Source organism: Solanum stenotomum, chromosome 8, assembly GCF_019186545.1.
Source record: "Solanum stenotomum isolate F172 chromosome 8, ASM1918654v1, whole genome shotgun sequence".
NCBI classification, from domain to species: Eukaryota; Viridiplantae; Streptophyta; class Magnoliopsida; order Solanales; family Solanaceae; genus Solanum; species Solanum stenotomum.
The window spans coordinates 22,762,394-22,781,193 of NC_064289.1; the positions used below are offsets into that span (position 1 = coordinate 22,762,394).

Sequence of the window (18,800 nt, forward strand, 5' to 3'; positions counted from 1 at the left end):
TTTATTTTTTTATTTATTTTTTTTTTTTTATTATTTTTTATTTTTATTTTTTTGTTGTTATTTATTTGTGCTTATAATTGCTCCATATTTCACCATTTTATACTCCTCTGTTAGCTTAAGCTTGGATAAGACTTTTCTCTTGTGTTCAAAATATATATATATATATCAGCATGGAATTAATTTTAACAGCTTAGTTTCTTTGCTTCCCAAATCCTTCTTTGCCTGACTGTCTAGCATGATATGTTTGATCAAGTATTCACTCTTCTTTAGCTAAGGATTGCGTCTAGAATAGTATGCCATGTTTAGTTAAATTATTGCTAGTTGTTTGCTATTGATAAGTTGTATTCCTTTTGATACAGTTAGTATTTAGTGCTTGGTTCAGAAATATTATTGTTGGTTACTAATTCTTGTTCTCTTTGTCCATTGTCTGTGAAATTTGCCCGAGTTCATTACGAATCTCGCCTCCCCTTTGCATTTCGGGAGAGCCATAAAGACTCTAGTTCCCTCTTTTCGAGTCAACCGACCATTGAAAATCGCGTGCAGGTCCCGGAGTTGAAAAAATGTGAAAGCAGAGGAGAATTGAAAAGATTGGGCCAAAAGGCCCACTCTTTATTCAAATTTGTATTTTGTAATTTTGGGCCTAAGCCTTCGTCATTTATTTAATAATTATTTTGTTAGAATTTAGGACAGGTACGAAGGTGGCAAGAATTGGGCCAAAGGCCCAAAACGAGATTAGGCCCAAGTACTGGCCCAGGCGGACAAAAAACCAGACTTGGGCCCCAAATTTCTCTCTATACTTTATTACTTCATATTTGGTTATCTGTCAGTATGTGTTATTAGTTTTAAGGTCACCACAATTTAATTCCCCGAAAGATAGCCATTCTGAACTAATTTTCTAAAATTTAATTAAATACTCGCTTCCTATAATATTAAAACATAATCTATCAAAGCGTTTAACTTAGATAATATCTCAATAATTTTTCTTTTCCTTTTTATTTTAAAAAAGTCTTAACTATAAAAATAGTCCAACTTTGCAATTCAAGTTAAATTATTTTAGCCAAATAATTAATTGTCGGATAACCGCGTATTAGCGGGCATTTTGGGTGCTTTCAAACCCTTCTCGAAATGCTAATAAGAACCCTGAACCCCCTTAAAATATTTTTTCAATTGATTTCCTGTTTTAATCTTTTGGGAAAAATCGATTTTCTTAATTTCCCTTCAAAAATTAAATGGCGACTCTAAAACCAGTCCAAATATATCTTTTAAATAAAACAACAGCTTGTCCATGACAATAAACTCTTGAATTTGTTTTCCAGTTGCAGTCTTTGTTGAAGGACTACCATTAATGACAATGGCAAGTACATCTTGCATTAAATAAAAATAAAGAAAGAATAATTAGATGGTGAGAACTATTCTATTTTATATACTAACAATTATATTTTATTTATGTGAATAATAATAAAATAAATTTATAAATACCAAATTCAAATTCTTTGGGTTGATACTCAAAAGTGTCAAATGTGGCAAGAGCTAGTCGGGTTGGTGGTGGTAATGGATCCTCTGGAGGTTTAACCTCTTCAACTGGTTCAACAATAGTGTTTTTATCAAGTGTCCAAATGAATTTGTTAAGTGGATTTTCATATCCAAGAGGTGGTTCTTTCACAAATGCAACAGATATCAGTAAGTCTTGAAAGGAGCAAAATTTTTTTCAAAATATGTTATATCAGTACTGAAAATAGTGGCCTGAACTTGATTCTCCTGTAAAAGAATTTGTAAAAAGTTTGATTAGTTGTGTAAAATTTAAAAGTTATCTTATTATTTTTCATATTATTATAGTAAAAATATAAAATGATGGATTATTTAGTTAACTCAATTAAAGTTAGGTCTTTAAAATCAATAATATATTAATAATAAAAATAAATACCTCTTCATCTTGCAGAATTAAGACTTGGTATTTTGTGGTTTTATCTTTGTTGTCCCTTGGTCGACTTTTATCAACCACTTGGACCTTACAGGTCCAATTTTTAGTAGTTGGAGTGATCATATTGATGGTATATCTTTCCGCCATGTTGAAATATCTGCAATTAAAATACATTATAACAGGATAAACTAAAGGCAAATGTATAATGAAAGCAATATTATAATATAGATAAATAAAATTTATATATAGTATATGTAAGTTGTAAATGAGATTTACCATTGCAAATTATAGCACAAAGTTCAAGAAAAAGCCTTTTCAATAATTTCATCATAGACAACATTATATGTTGAATGATCATCATTTTCGTCAATTATAGGTGGTCTAATTAATACTTTTACACTGTTAGAACTTGTGGCTCTTGATAAAGCAACATACAATTGACCATGAGAGAAGACAGGTTCGCATAAATATATACCAACAAAATATAATGTCTGTCCTTGAACTTTATATATAGTCATGACAAAACATAATCGTACAGGAAACTGTGTTCTCTTAAAAGGAAGAGGCAATGTTTCATCTTCTGGAGTCATGAGTGGTATTCATGGAATAAATACATGTGTATTTTAAAAATCACTGCTAGATATTGTTGCACTGATAACATGAGGTTTAAAATCATTACATATATATTAAGCGTGTCCCATTGCATAAACCTTCACAAGGATTTAAATTTCTTAATAACATAATCGGACAATTTTTCTTCAAAGTTAATTTGTATGGAGGTAAACCAATAGGATTTAAAGTGTGTAAGAAATCTTCATATTCACTTTGATCGTTTGGATCAATAGTTTCCTCTATAGCAATATACACTTTTTCAGTGTTTGAAAATTGAGAGATCAACATGTCATTTATTTCATCAACAAAATCATTTTTAGTTGTTAGAATAGCACGAGAAGTAATAAACGAAGTTTTTGTACAACATGTGTATAAATCAGGATAAGTATTTCTAAAAAGAAGATTTAGAGATTCTTTTTCAGAAGTAAAAGGAATAATGAGAGAATGAGGAATTTGAATTTTTCCATGGTCATTTGTTTTTTGTTTTCCATCCGCAATTCTCATTAAATAATCACAAAATTCGGGATCTTTAGGTGCACGCATATTCTTCGATAACTGTAATTTTTCCAGTTGATTCCAAATTTCAGAACACAATAAACTTTCACGAATAAAATCTTCTTTTTTTCCACTACGAACAACTGGAAGAGTTTGTCTGAAATCACCACTAAAAATAACTATTTTACCACCAAATAACGTATTTGTTTCCATTAGATCTCTTAAAAGTAAGTCAAATGCTTCAACCATTTTCTTTTTTGCCATTGAAATTTTGCCCCACACAATTAATCGTGCATCTCGTATTAAAGATGCTAGTGAACTTTGTTTACTAATATTGCAAGTAAAATTTTCATTGATATCAATAGGAATTTTAAATCGAGAATGAGCAGTTCGACCTCCGGGAAGAATTGAAGCTGCAACACCAAAACTTGCAGTTGCTAAAGCTATAAACCCCTTGTGTCTTACTGTAGCTAACAAAGCACGATATAAAAAACTTTTACCAGTTCCACCAGGACCATCAATAAAGAATGCCCCAAATTTATTTAACAATACTCTATCAAGAATAATATCGTAAGCCTTTCTCTGTTCAATGTTTAATTTATTTTTTAATAATAAATCTTCCTCACTAACAATGATATTTCTTTCATAATGAACTTCTTTAGCTTCTCTTGTTATTGATGAAGGTCTGATATATTCTGAAATTAGTTCAAATTCATTAATGTCACGACCCATTGAATGAAGAACATCATTAATGCAATTTAATACTTTATAACGTATTTCTCTTACATTTATGTTCGAACTTTTTTTGAAATCTTCAGACATTGGGCTTTCAAATCTTTCCCATAATTCTCTAGAATTTGTTGGATTACAATAAATCAATAACATAGCAAATAAATGTCTTAAACTGGATGACATTTGATAACTTGCAGCTTCAGACATGCATTCTACCAAATTATTAACACAAAGTAATAGTTCTCTTTTTTCTGTAGCTTCTCTAAATGAACTATATTGTACTCCATTTACAGTTCGCAGATCTTCATATGATTTTGGCCCTCTTACGTTCATTAAAAGAAGTCTAAGATAGTATCTTTCTCCCTCGGTTGGATGACATGTCACTACACGTCCAATAACATGATCTCGTTTACGACGTTTCCACATTTTATCTATTGTTGACCATACAAAATGTTCTGGAAATTCACGATATAATAAATTTAGGTCCATAGCTTTTTTGTTTGATTTATTCATTAAAAAAAATTCAGTCAACATTGTTTTTCTTATCATGGGATTACTTGCAATTTTACTAATGTTGTCGATACTTTTGAAGGAAACAAGTTGTTGTCCATCAAGATGTAGTTGTAGATGATATACACTTGGACTCATTTCTCTAATAGGAAAAGCGAATATTCTCCATGCAGCTTCAGGTGGTGATATCCACCTAGCAGATTGATATTCTTTTATTTCATCTATCTGTAGGTTTACATCATTAGTCTGTATATGAAATGCTATTTTATCATGTCCTTTGCAAATGTATTTATAAATGTACTTAACAACTTTTATATCTAAACAAATCTCTACATTTATATGACAGTTGAATTTACAAAGTAAATATGGATTGTAAGGAACAATCCACGAGTTATCAAGAAAGCGTCCTCTAATTTTCACACTTTTTCCTGTATTTCGTCTTCTATAAATTGGGTATGAATTTTTTCCTTTAGTTGTTTGTTCTACAAACTCTTTAGGATACTTATTTTTACAATATCTTTTTTTTTTTCATACAAGAATTTGTTGGATTCAACTTACCACAAGGACCATGCATCATGTGTTGTGTAACAAGTGAGTATAAATAGGGATATATATTTTCATCTGGTATTTCAACACATACAAATCGATCATATGCTTGTGGAGTTAGTAATTTGTAATTCTCATTTAGTATAATAAGAAAATGAGCATGGGGAAGTCCTCGTTTTTGAAATTCTATTGTATACATAAATGCTATAACTTTACCAAATATATGCCTTTTCATTATATCATTTTTCAATTCTTCTATTTTTGCTCTAAACACTCTACTAACCAGATCAGTTCTATTTTGTACCTCATCAGTCGATATAAGTTTTTCTCCTATTTCGGGCCAAGAAGGATTACATGTTATAGTAAAAAATATATCAGGTTTTCCAAAACGTTGCACTAATGCAATAGCATCCATATACCGTCTACGCATATCTCTTGGACCTCCAGTAAAGCTAAGTGGAAGTATGCGTTGTTTTCCTATATGTGAAGCTTTTCTTTCCCCCTTACGTAAAACATCCAAAATTTCATCTAACACATCAGTTCTAATTAAATCTTTATTAAAAGAAGCAAAGTCTAATCGTTGGCTTTCAATTTTTATCCATTCATCTACTACATATTGTTGGAATAATCTTCCTGCAAGCAAGATTATATTTTCATCTTCTCTTATTTGAAGTTTGTAACAATAATATTCACGACAAGAAATAGTGTCTCGTTTATTCTTTTCTTTTAGCATAACTTAGCTTCCATGTTAAGCAGTCCATCTATTAAACACATATTTTTTATACTTGGTAGTTGTTCTTGTTTGCAATATATTTGTGTTGATGTTCTTGAAGAACATTTAATTTTCTTAATACCACAGTGCCATCCACCTTGACCATATGGAAATAGCAATGGATTTCGCAATGGATCATAACAACCGTAATAATAATTTTCCAATTGACTTTTATCACTTTTTGTATATATTCGAATATGTGGTGGAGTAGAATTAGTAATATCTTGTTCTACCCATATTCCTGCAACTTCTGATACTGTTGGTAAGTTATATATACGCTGATCTAAGCCAGAATCACACTTATGTGCAATATAAAAATCATATAGTTGTGGAACATCTATTAAAGATTTAAAAACATAGAGTATGAATTAATTTTTAATATTTCCATCAAAGTTCTCACAACATACTCATTTAATTTATTTGAACATGCCATTCAATTTTGTAATTCATTTTCACTATCAAAGAAATATTACTGAAGATTTTTTCCTTTTTTATCGGTAGGAATCAAGTCATTGATGAAATGATACATCTGACCTTGAACCCGAAAAGTATAAATACCATTATTTTTTTTTTGCTAATTCTTTGTCATAAGTTACTCCAAGAGATGTGAAAGCAAAAATATTATTGTACGTTCTAATGTAAGTTCTAAAATGTTTTGATAGCTCTGTATTTTTCAGATAAAGGTTCTTTAATTCTATTGGAATCTCATGTGAAGTTAATTGAACAGAACCATTGCTACAACAAAATGCAGGCGGTTCATATTCAAATTTTTTGGCTTTACAAAATTGACGATTTGATACTTCTTTCAATTTGATATAATTAATTTCTAATGGCATAGTACTACCTATTTTTGATAGGAGCAACACGGGTTCTCTCATAATAAGATTAGAACTTTGTACAACAGAAACAATGGTGGAATTAGAAGATGATGCAGTAGCCAAATCATTATTCATTGAACTTTCAGATAAGTTATGTTTTCTCATTTCAACTCTCTTTGCTCGACAACGTGCCAGAAGAATCTCTTTTTCCTTAGATGGCATCAATTTGTATAATTCGCGTCTCCTAGCATTTCTATCTACATTTGATTTTTGAAAAGCATGTACATTTTTATGCTTTATATTATAAGCAATGGTGGAATTAGAAGATGATGTAGTATCCAAATCATTATTCATTGAATTTTCAGATAAGTTATGTTTTCTCATTTCAGCTCTCTTTGCTCGACGACGTGCCAGAAGAATCTCTTTTTCCTCAAGTGGCATCAATCTGTATAATTCGCGTCTCCTAGCATTTTTATCCGCATTTGATTTTTCAAAAGCATGAACATTTTTATGGTTTCTATTACTTGACATCTTTGGAATCAAAATAATTTTACACAAAATAATTATCTGGTAAATAATAGTAATAATTTTAAATAAGAGATTAGTTGAGTAATACTTACCACCACTGAGAGAAAAGTGAAACATAGGAGCAAACAAATACCGCAACGAAGTGAAAATTCTGTAAAGTTAACAGTTGAAACGATATATTAAATCTAACATAATAGGCATGTATAACAGAGAAAAAAGTAAAAAATTCTAAAAATATGTGATTGATTTAATAAAAAGTATTGCAGGAGAGAATATGGAATGAAAATAGTAACAAACAACATATAATTTTTTTTCTATCTAAGTCTCAATAACAATGAACACCCAACTAAGAAGTTTTCTTTTTTGGTAGATCACCCAACCAAGAAGTTGAATGAACTGAAAATACTATCTAGAATATAAGAAAATTAAAAAAAGAAGGGTAAATCAATGGTCTCTCTGCAAACATGAAAAAGGTTGAAAGAAAAAACACATGAAAATGTACCATTCAACTGAGGAGATGAAGAGAATTGAAAGAGTATCTTGAAATCTGAAGAGATTATAATAACTTAGGAAGAAATCTTTGTTTGTCTGCTATCTGTGTTTATCTGCTAGCAAAACAACATCAATAACAACTAAGAAAACAGCAAGGAAAATCCTACTTCTCCTCAACCCAAAATTCCAGTTTCAGGTTTTCTCAACCCAAAATTCCAATCTACAACATCAACTAAGAAATTTCGAGAAGAAGATTTGAGCGGAAATTGAGAAGAAACCATACCTTAAATTGCAAGAAATTCTTTAAATTTATTTAAGGAGAATTAGCATAGTGCTTCTCTCTTCTCCTGGAAAATGAAACGAACGTTTATAGAGTATGTGTGTCCTCCAATGAAAGAACTCTGGAAGCTCCCAGAATGAAAGAGACAGTTTCAGACTTTCAGTCTCCAACTTGAAAATATCATGGAGTGAAATTATTATTTTTTTTAAAAAAAAATTGAAAATTGAAAATTGAAAGATGCTTCTAGGCTTATAGTCAGGCATTTACTATTTTGCCCTTCAATTATATCAAATTTTTCAGAATTGCCCTTGGTCGTTTGGTCATCTTCACCTTTCTATAGAATAGAAATATAGAAAGAAATATATGAATTATTTTCATAACGAGTGATATATTAGCTTTAAATGACAAAATTATGGGATTCTTTTTCCTGTTTTAAATACATTGCGAGTGGTTGATATGCTTTAAACAAAAACTCAAAAAGTAGTTTGTGGTGCCCTCCTTTTTTTCCCTTAATTGTTCCTTTACATATCACAACACCAATTGTTGTTATGCATCTTTATTGTTGAACCACTTTTGTGTCCAAAGTGTTGCTCAGTTAATGAAGTTTTTCTTATTCGGTATTCGCTATTCATATTACGATCTGATTAAATATGTATTTGTGTCGATAGTTTCATATATATTAAGGATAAAACATTTCATGACAAAGATAATTATATATTCAGAGTTCAAATTTGAGACATCTACTTAAATATGAAGATGTACTTATCACTTCATTATAATCATCGTTGTCGGTATGGATGAATAAGTCTATTATGAACTCGACAGGACAACTTTCTCCAGTTTACACATTTTAGCTAAAGGAAGGACCAATGTTATGTTGGGACTTTTGAGGTTGTGTTTGAAGAGTACAAGATGAGGCACATGGTATGCCTCTCATTACATGTTATATTCAATTAGCTGGCTGGATTATTTATTATGTGAATTTTATTTTAAACATAAAACTCATTCCAAAGGTTTGATTATTAAGTAAATCAGAAATAAAATATTTTCTTTTTTTTTTAAATATTGAGTTAATAATTAATGGTTAATATGATAAATTTATAACGTGATCTATTATTGATGAGTTCTGATTTTGAACAACCTTATGATATTTGTCTAAATATATTTAACTTTTATTTAACTATATGTATAATTTTAAATACTTAATATAAAAAAAATATCTTATATTTAGATTATTTCTTAGAACTTATTATCCTCGATCGAAATATGAAGTAATATTACAAATTAAATATAATATATGGGTAACTAAAAAGTTTAACTGTTAATAATTTATAAAATTCTTAAAAGTTCACAAGCATATAAAGATCAAAAGTGTATATTAGAATTAGTTGAAGGTTATATACGCTTAATCATATATCACAACCAAGAACGGAGCTAGCATATTGTTAGGGGGTTCGGATGAACCCCTTCGGCGTAAAATATTACTATTTATATAAGGTTAAAATTATTTTTTATGTATATATAGTAGATGTCGAACCCCTTCAACTAGTTCGTGTATTTACCTCTTCAGATTTTGAATCACCTTATTGAAAATTCTGGATTCGCCACTGATAACAATAACAAAAATAAGAATTGTTTATCTATATTTGAGAACCAAAAGTGTCATTATCCCAAGTATAATTTTATATCTTTAGTTGAATTGTGAATCTCATTGTAACTTAACTATACTTTGTCGTAACCAGAAATGTAAGCAAAATATCTAATTTGAGAATTCACTAATTAGTAATGAGGTATAATTAAGTACATTTTTTATTAGTTGATTTATTTTTAGGGTCAAAAAGTTCAATTAATGTCCTATATTTAACTAAAATTCATTTAATTTTTTTTAAAAAAATATTACTTGAAGCATTTGAACTCAATTCTCGAATTAAGCTATTAGTTATCTGTTAAATTATATTGTATCCTTCTATTTCAATTTATATAACATATATTTTTTTTATTCATCTAAAATAGAATTAACACATTTTCTTATTTAATAAATATTTAGGACACTATCAATATTTTATCGGATGAGGCACCTCTCCATTTCTCCAAATTTCTACTTGGATGGAAGCCACATGTCATAAAAGCTAAGATTTAATTACCTTAATGAAGGTCTTAATCATGACTAGAATAACAAATAATTATTTACTTTTAAAAAATTACAAACCCACAATTCTAGCTAAATATTATCTCATAAATTCATTTAAAAAATTCACTATTTCCCATTTTATTACGAGATCTTCTTTCTATGTGGCATGTTTAAGGCCACAAGATTAAAGAGCAAATTTGTATATTTGACATAACTTTAATTTAGGACCACAAGATTCAAATTTTTTTTTTTATTGTGTTAAACTCCGTGTCAAATCAAAGTATGTCACTTTTTTGAAATGGAGGAAGTACCACTGTTTTTTTTCTCCATCCGGCATGTAGCAAGATGAAAGATAAATCAAATACTACTTTTAAATTAGTGTTGATAATACAATTAATTAATAAAATAATAATTTAAATTTTTGAATGAAATGATCATACTACCTCTGTCCCTAATTACTTGGTCTACTTTTGAGTTGACACATTTATTAAGAAAATAATAATTGACTTAATAAGTTTATCATTTTATCCCTATTAGTTTTGAAGTGGATGAATTAAAAACTTAAGACTATGAGAGAAAGTACATTTCAATATGGTCATTCTTGTTGAGATACAAGAAGATGGTAGGAACTGTTGAAGTTAGCTACAAGTAGGAAGGGTAGTTTAGTCCTTTTAGTGTATAGTAGTTATAACAACTTGTCAATTTGTTAGTTACAAAATGTGAAAGACGAATTATACATGTATATATAGCGTAGTGATCATGTATTTACCCACTTTTCAATCTCAATACAAAGACTTCTTTTCTCTTAGTTTCTTCTCTCATTAATGTTCATGCTTCCTCTATTTACGTTCAATTCTGAAATTGAATCTCATCGCCATTAATAATATTAAAAAAGAAATTTTATCTAACTCATAAAAAAAGAATCAGAATTGTATGTGAGGGGTGTTGAGGATAAAATTAACTAATAAAAATATAATTTTTCTAATAACTTAAGCTTTTAGATAAGATAATCACACACTTCAACCGTTTTTGCATTAACTAGCTGTCAATTAGCAGTAGGCAGTAGAAGCATGAAATTCAATAGTGCTAAGGAATATGATATTTTGTGCTTTTGTTTTTCATTAACTAGCTGTCAATTAGCAGTAAGATGCATTTAATGAGGTTTCTTTTGGGCAGGTGAGTGCTTCGTATTTTCATCACATCTTCAACTACCAACTTTCTTATCTATTTACATGATGATAATTAATTAGTATTTTGACTTGTTGAACAACAATTCCGATTTAGCATATCTCAAATATTCTGCCTCTATATATAATCATAATTCATAACTACTCTCAATGGTCTCATAAGAAAATCCACTTGTTATTTCTTTATTTTATTTTATATATAACATTTCTTAATTATCACACGTCCAAATATAATTCTAGAAATAGAATATGGTTAGCTCAAGTTGGAACCCCTTTATATTTTCATATTTTTTTGGAATTCTCATTCTTTCCATTCCTTGTTTCTCTGAGAAAGGTAATTGTGATCTCTTCATGCTCTAATTTCCATGATAATTCTCTTTGCCTCCATTTTCTTTTGTCTTAAAGATATATTTGTACATAGTTACAATTTCTTTTTTAAAAAATATATATATATACTAATTAGATGGGTACTAGAAAAATGAGTTTAGTTTTATATTGATCAGATCAACTAAAAGATAACTGCAATTAGTAGTTGTTAATAAAAATAAAATTGGTAACTTATAAATAAGACAACTTACCTACTATAACAAGTTAAAATGTATTGGTGCTAAAAAAAAAAAATTACCATCAAAATCAATAAAAAGGTCATGCATCATGGATCAACTTTCAAACGGATCAATCTTGTGTATTAGAATCACTATTACATGGAGGGTTGGAACTAAGTAGGTCCGGAGGGGTCATTCAAACTTCTTTCAGTGAAAATTACATTATTTATATATGATTAAATTATTTTTGATGTATATATAGTAAATGTTGAACACTTTTAAATTTTTTCATAATTTAAATTTTCTTAATAAAAATTCTGACTTCGTCATGAATTGGACGGAATTTTTTTTATGAGGAATGTCACTGTATTCAACGGGCTTTTTATGAGGTTGAGAGTAATATAAGTTCATGCCCCTTCACCTTGAAATGGAACTATTGTGGTGGAGAAAGAATTAAAAGTTTGAAACTTTCAAACAAGTAGCGACTCTTTGTTCTCCTTCTCTTAGGGATGGCAATGGGGCGGGGTGGGTTGAGTTTAGTTCGCAAAATTTTTAATTAGTCCTGCCCCGTATAATAATTTTATTTATTTTCAACCCGCCCCATATAGACCTCCACATGAATTTGCCCAACATAATTTTTTTTTAATATTTTCTTTTTCTTGTTAAGTTTGATACTAAAAATAAAATTCATAAAAATAAATTTATTTTTCATGAAGTTGTATTAATTTAATAGGATAGTGACTTAAAAATTTATTTTTTAGAGGTCAATTGAGAAACATGTATTTGTATTATTTTTATTGAACTATTTTGAATATTTTAGTAATTTTAAAGAAATTATCTTAATAAATAATGTTTTTTCACTCTTATAACATGTAAAAAATTTAAATTAAGTTAAAACCACATAAAATCACATATACCCACATCCCACCTGCTCCACACAACCTTAAACCCACCCCACCCCATTGTCATTCCTACCTTCTCTATCGAGTCAAGGGATTAGCTAACTCAATTCATTTTAGTTTTATTATTTATATATGCATTTTCTTCATTTCAATTTATTTGTCTTACTCTTTTTTTAAAAAAGTATTATCTTTTTTTGATAATTCTTTAATTTTAAATTTTCACGTGACATGTTTGAAATCACAAGATAAAAGGATATTTTATGACATTCTATGTATCTTTGATTTAATACCACAAGCTAAGATTAAAAAAATTCATTTACTTTCTTAAGCTTTATGTCAAATCAAGACTAGATAAATAAATTGAAACAAAAGGGATAAGTTAACTCTAAAAAGTTACTTTCTCCGTTTCGACTGAAGCGAAGTTGAAGAAATTCTAAAAGTTTTTACATGCATGCAGCCCCATATTCCACTTAAATAGTAAAACTTAAATATTTATCAAATAAAAAAATGTGTCATAGAATTGGGAGATTAATAATTGTTTAATTTATATGCATGCAGCCCCATATTCCACATTTGCGAGAGATGCTACGTCAGCACCAAAGGTTATTTCCTTCGATTACATCATAATAGGAGGAGGAACTTGTGGTTGTGCATTAGCAGCAACTCTCTCACAATCATTCAATGTTCTCTTATTAGAAAGAGGTGGTTTGCCCTATGGAAACCCCAATATCACAAACATCAATGGTTTCTCCAGCAATTTAGCTAACACTTCTCCATCCTCGCCCTCGCAACTTTTCATCTCCATGGACGGTGTATTCAACCACCGTGCCCGCGTCTTAGGTGGTGGCTCAGCTATTAATGCGGGGTTCTTTACGAGGGCGAGTGCGGAGTACGTTAGGAAAGTGGGATGGAATGAGAAGGTAGTGAATGATTCGTATGAATGGGTGGAAAAGAAAGTGGCGTTTGAGCCTCAAGTAAAGCAGTGGCAATCTGCGGTGAAGAGTGGTTTGTTGGAAGTAGGAGTGAAACCGGATAATGGTTTTACGTATGAACATTTGTATGGGACGAAAATTGGTGGAAGTATATTTGATTCACAAGGACATAGACATACTGCTGCTGATTTGTTGGAGTATGCTGATCCTACCAAAATTAGTCTTCTTTTATATGCCACTGTCGAACAAATCATCTTCAAACCAGCAGGTAACTGCTTAAATATTTTCCTTTGTTATGTTTTTCTTAAACTTAATACTCTTTTTTTTTTTTTTTTTACAAATTGGGCATATTAAAAAGGGTAAATGGACAAAAACACTCCTCAACTTTGCGATTTTTAAAGAAGATCATATATCCATTGTTAAAAAAAAAATGGTGCATATATACTCGTGTTGTAGATATATATATATCCTTATTGTCTGACAAATAATTTATATTTACATTTTTCATTAACATACTTAGCTTTTATATAAATTCCAAAAATGTCACATGGCTTAAAAAAATTACATCATCCAATTTTTCACCCACCTAGACCGAACCCAATTAAAAAAGGGGTAGGATAATTTTTAATTCACGTGACATTTTTGAAGTTAGAAAATCAGTATTATAGTTTTTTTTTTCAATTAAGTAAATATAAATATGTTAACAAAAAGGGTAATATAGCACCATTTGTTAGACGATAGAGGTATATATGCATTATTTTTTGTAACGAAAGACACATATTCATTCTAAATCACAAAATTATGGGATATATTTGCACCTAAATGGATATTTATACACTTCACCCCATAAAATGGGATGGAGAGAGTATTACTAATAACATGTTATATGAAGCATGATTAAAAATATCAAATTCATCAAATAATAACATTGTCATTTGTGATTGTACATGAAGTTGGAAGAAGGAAGCCAAGAGCTAATGGAGTTCGTTTTCAAGATTCAAAAGGTAATAGTCACTTGGCCTATTTGAAAGAAGGACCCATGAATGAGGTCCTCTTGTCTGCTGGAGCATTAGGAAGCCCACAAATGTTGATGTTGAGTGGTATTGGGCCAGCAGAACAACTAAAGGCCCATGGGATCTCTGTGTTATTGAATCAACCCATGGTTGGTATGGGTATGTCTGATAACCCAATGAATGCTGTCATTATTCCTTCTCCTAAACCCGTTGAAGTTTCCCTCATTCAAGTGGTTGGTATTACTGAGTTTGAAAGTTACATTGAAGCTTCTAGTGGGCCTTTGGAGTTGGATTGGTTGCGCACAATGGCCAATGATTTTGCAAGGATAGCTAATCAGGTTAGACCACTCTTCAAAATGTTAGACATTCCACGTGACAATTCGTGTCTCATGTGTATTATGTCACATAAAATGTGAGTGCATACTTGTTTAATTTTATACAAATTTAAGTGTCTACTTATACACACCTAAAATCAAAGGCTATGAATATCAGATAAAATCAGATTAAATGAGATATACATTTACGAATATGACTATGGAAAAAAAAAACAGAAGGAAAGGAATGAATTTTTTTCTTTTGTTTGGGTTAAAATGTTTATCTAAGATTGAGAGGTAAATGTAAATTTTTGGGAAACTTACAAGAAAATTTCACTAGTTTAGGAGCTAATTATTTTGATACACTCTAATTGCAATATTACAAATTTGATGAGATTTTGGTGTGTCTAAATTCGTTTAGATACGTTCAGATACATGTATCTCGAGATACATGAGTCAAAATTAGATTTAATTTGTTCTAAATACACTGTATCCAGATGAATTCACATGTATCTTGGATACATGACAAATTCCGTCTGTTTCCCTCCCATCTCGCTCACCACTCTCCTATGTATTTGAAATGTCGGATACATGTGAATTACTTCAGATACATACAAATACATCTATGTATCTAGTGTGTATCTAGTGTGATTCACATGTATCAATGATACCTAACAAATCCTGCTCTATCTCTCTTCTTATTTTAGTGTATCTGATAACAAAAATACATGTATCTAGATGTATCTTCCTCAATAAATGATAAAAAAAACTCTTAATTAATGGTAAAATACGTCTCATAGTGAAACATATCTGATTATGTAGTTTCTCCATTTTTTCTTATATGGTGCAGAGTCTGGACCCATCTGTGATCAACCCACGCTTTCTAAACTCCCCAATACAAGCCGGTGTCATCCTAGAAAAACTTGCAGGACCATTCTCAACTGGTTTTCTTCAACTTAGTAGCAAAGATCCAAATGATAATCCACTAGTAACTTTCAACTACTTCAAAGATCCCAGAGACCTACAAAGATGTGTCCAAGGCATGAGAACAATAGCAGAGGTTATAGAATCAACATCTTTATTCGATTTTAAATACCCTTTTACAACAGCACAAGCCTTATTCGATACAATGTTAACTTTTCCACTCAATTTGCGACCAAGACATTTGAGTGCCTCTGCTTCTTTAGAACAATTTTGTATTGACACTGTAGTGACCATATGGCATTACCATGGAGGTTGTCAAGTTGGGAAAGTGGTTGATAGAGATTATAAAGTTCTTGGGGTTGATGGATTGAGAGTTATTGATGGATCTACATTTATTGACTCCCCTGGCACTAATCCTCAAGCCACTGTCATGATGCTTGGAAGGTAAGTTTGACAAACATTTTATGTTGAAGTAATTGCATAGTTGCTGACTATGATTTGTTTAAAATGTAATGTAGGTACATGGGGCTGAAGATTTTGAGAGAGAGGCTTGTTGGTGCTAGGAGCTAGAAGATGTGATTTGGGGAATAAAATGTTGGATTTATCAATTTTGTGTGAGTGTGTTTTCTTTAATGGGATTTGGGTAACTTTAATAAAACTACAGAAAAGGGAACGGTCATAATTGTTTCTGTACTCGTGAAACAAAGTTATATTTATCTTTTATCATATTTTTTTATATATATTAATCTTTAGTACTACATTCAATTTTTAGCATATATTTACTAGTGGATGCTAGATAATTAACTTTATGTCACCATCTTTATTATGTGGCATAATAAATTAAACGGAAAAGGATTAAAATTTCCCTCCAACTATTCGAAATAGATCAAATATATCCTTTAACTATTTTTGGATTCAAAACTACCCCTTCCATCTAATTATTGGATTACTTATACTCTTCCTTTTAATAGACTAATATGTGGCATCCAACATGTAATTAATAATAATGCCACGTGGACGTCCACCTAAGCACACCAAAGTGACTAATCCACCCACCCATTAAAAGTAGGTACTGCAAATTTCAAGGCAGCTAGGAAAAGCGGTATTGTTTAACTCGTTTTAGAGGGATCCAAAGATCAATATGTTAGCAAACATGGAGCATGGATTGGTTGATTTTTAAAGGCCGGAAGAACTGCAATATGGAGGATGGAGTGGTTTGACCCATCACATAGAGGCACAAAGGTGAACCATCAACATAATATAATTGAAGTTAAGCACACCAGGAAATACTAAAGTTATGATCCTTTTATTATTGCACAAAATGCTAAACAAGTGTATTACACTTCATATCCATTGCGTAGAGACAAAGCTGATTGGTGGGTTGTTATAAAAAGTAAGCATGTGGAAAGAATTGAAATTGACAATGTCTTAGATGTGGTGTATCAAAATGATGTTGCAATTGTTCAACAACAAGTTGATGTTGAATTGGAAATCACACTACAACATCCTCAATACATATTAGAACACTACTAAAAACTGCTTAAAAATGACGGACAGAAAAGCGACGGACAGTGTCGCTCCTAAAAGCGACGCCTTTTGCCACACTGTCCGTCGCTTTTTAATTTTTAAAATTATTTTACAAAAAGCGACGGACGGCATCTCTTAGTCCGTTGCTTTTTTTCGCGAATTTTTGCGCTAAATATATATATAAGTAATAATTATTTATTAAATATATATAGAGACGCCGTCCGTCGCTTTTTTAAAATAATTATTAAATATAGATTAAAAAATAACCACGTTGTCCACCGTTTTTAATTTATTTTATTTTATTAATTAATTTTTAAAAAAGCGAGGGACGGCATCTCTTAGTCCGTCGCTTTTTGGTCAAAATATCTAGTCAACTATTTTAAAAAGTGATGGACAATGTCTCTTAGTCCGTTTCTTTTTGGTCAAAATATTGGTCAACTATATTTAAAAAAAGCGACGGACTTAGCGACGCAGTCCGTCGCTTTTTATTAAATATCTAAAAGACATATTGCCATATTCTTATTCTCCTCTCTCTCTCTCTCTCTCTCTTCACTCTTATTCTCTCCCTTCTCTCTCTCTATACACACACACACACACACACACACACACATATATATATATATATATATCGATCTCGATCCCTAGCTCCCATCGTCGCCAGCGTCGTCGTCGCTGCCCTTGTCCGTCACCCTCTCTGGCACGTCACCATTGCTGTAGCAGCCAGCAAGTAGGGTTACATTTGAGTTCTTTTTTTCAATTCCAGTGATTATAATTGATTGTTTGTTAGTATATTATTGTTTTTGTTTGTTGGGTTGTAAAAGGACTTCTTTTACTACCTTTAGTGCCATCTTCAATGTCCTTTTTGTTGCTTGATGTTATTGAGCACATCTTTTACTATACTTATCAAAGGTGTTGCCCCAATGCCAAGGCCTAAGAAATCAAAACAGAGAAATAACCTTGAAATTGTGAAAGTAATGGTGTTATTCAATTGTTACTTTGATTTGATTATTGTTAGTTAGGTATAGATAATTGAAGATTTTTATTTTAGGATTTTTTTAAAAAAAAATTGAGCATTTTTAAATTGGCATTGTTAGTTAGTGAAGAGTTAGCATTTTTGTATTTTAGGACTAGTTTAAACTTGAGAATATGTAATTTGAGGTTGAATTGGGATTTTTTTGGATTTGATTTTAGGACTAGTTAGTAAGTGTTAATAATTTGAAGTTAGAAATTAGTAATGGAAGTGTTATGAGTAGATGATGAATGTTTGAATGTCATGAATTTAGATGATGAATGTTTGAATGTCATGAACTTAGAACTTGAACTTAGAACTTGAACTTGAACTTTGAATTTGAACTTGAACTTGAACTTAGAACTTGAACTTGACCTTAGAATTTGAACTTGGACTTGAAATTAGAACTTGAACTTGAACTTGAACTTAGAACTTGAACTTGAACTTGAACTTGAACTTGAACTTGAACTTAGAACTTGAACTTGAACTTGAACTTGAACTTGAACTTGAACTTAGAACTTAGAACTTGAACTTGAACTTAGAACTTGAACTTGAAATTAGAACTTGAACTTTAACTTAGAACTTGAACTTGAAATTAGAACTTGAACTT

General features: G+C 30.5%; 1 protein-coding gene across 3 annotated transcripts in view; it reads left to right on the top strand.

Annotated features, from left to right (window-relative positions):
- LOC125874752 (protein HOTHEAD-like) overlaps positions 1 to 16,390 on the top strand; it is a 392,923-nt gene extending 376,533 nt beyond the window's left edge. For all 3 annotated transcript variants that reach the window (XM_049555770.1, XM_049555771.1, XM_049555772.1), the window contains exons 2-6: positions 11,239 to 11,358; positions 13,030 to 13,671; positions 14,357 to 14,754; positions 15,581 to 16,098; positions 16,173 to 16,390. In XM_049555770.1, coding sequence (XP_049411727.1) covers positions 11,274 to 11,358; positions 13,030 to 13,671; positions 14,357 to 14,754; positions 15,581 to 16,098; positions 16,173 to 16,224 — 1,695 coding nt within the window. In that variant the 5' untranslated portion in view covers positions 11,239 to 11,273 and the 3' untranslated portion in view covers positions 16,225 to 16,390. The remainder of the gene's footprint in view (positions 1 to 11,238; positions 11,359 to 13,029; positions 13,672 to 14,356; positions 14,755 to 15,580; positions 16,099 to 16,172) is intronic.
- The last annotated feature ends 2,410 nt before the right edge of the window (positions 16,391 to 18,800 follow it).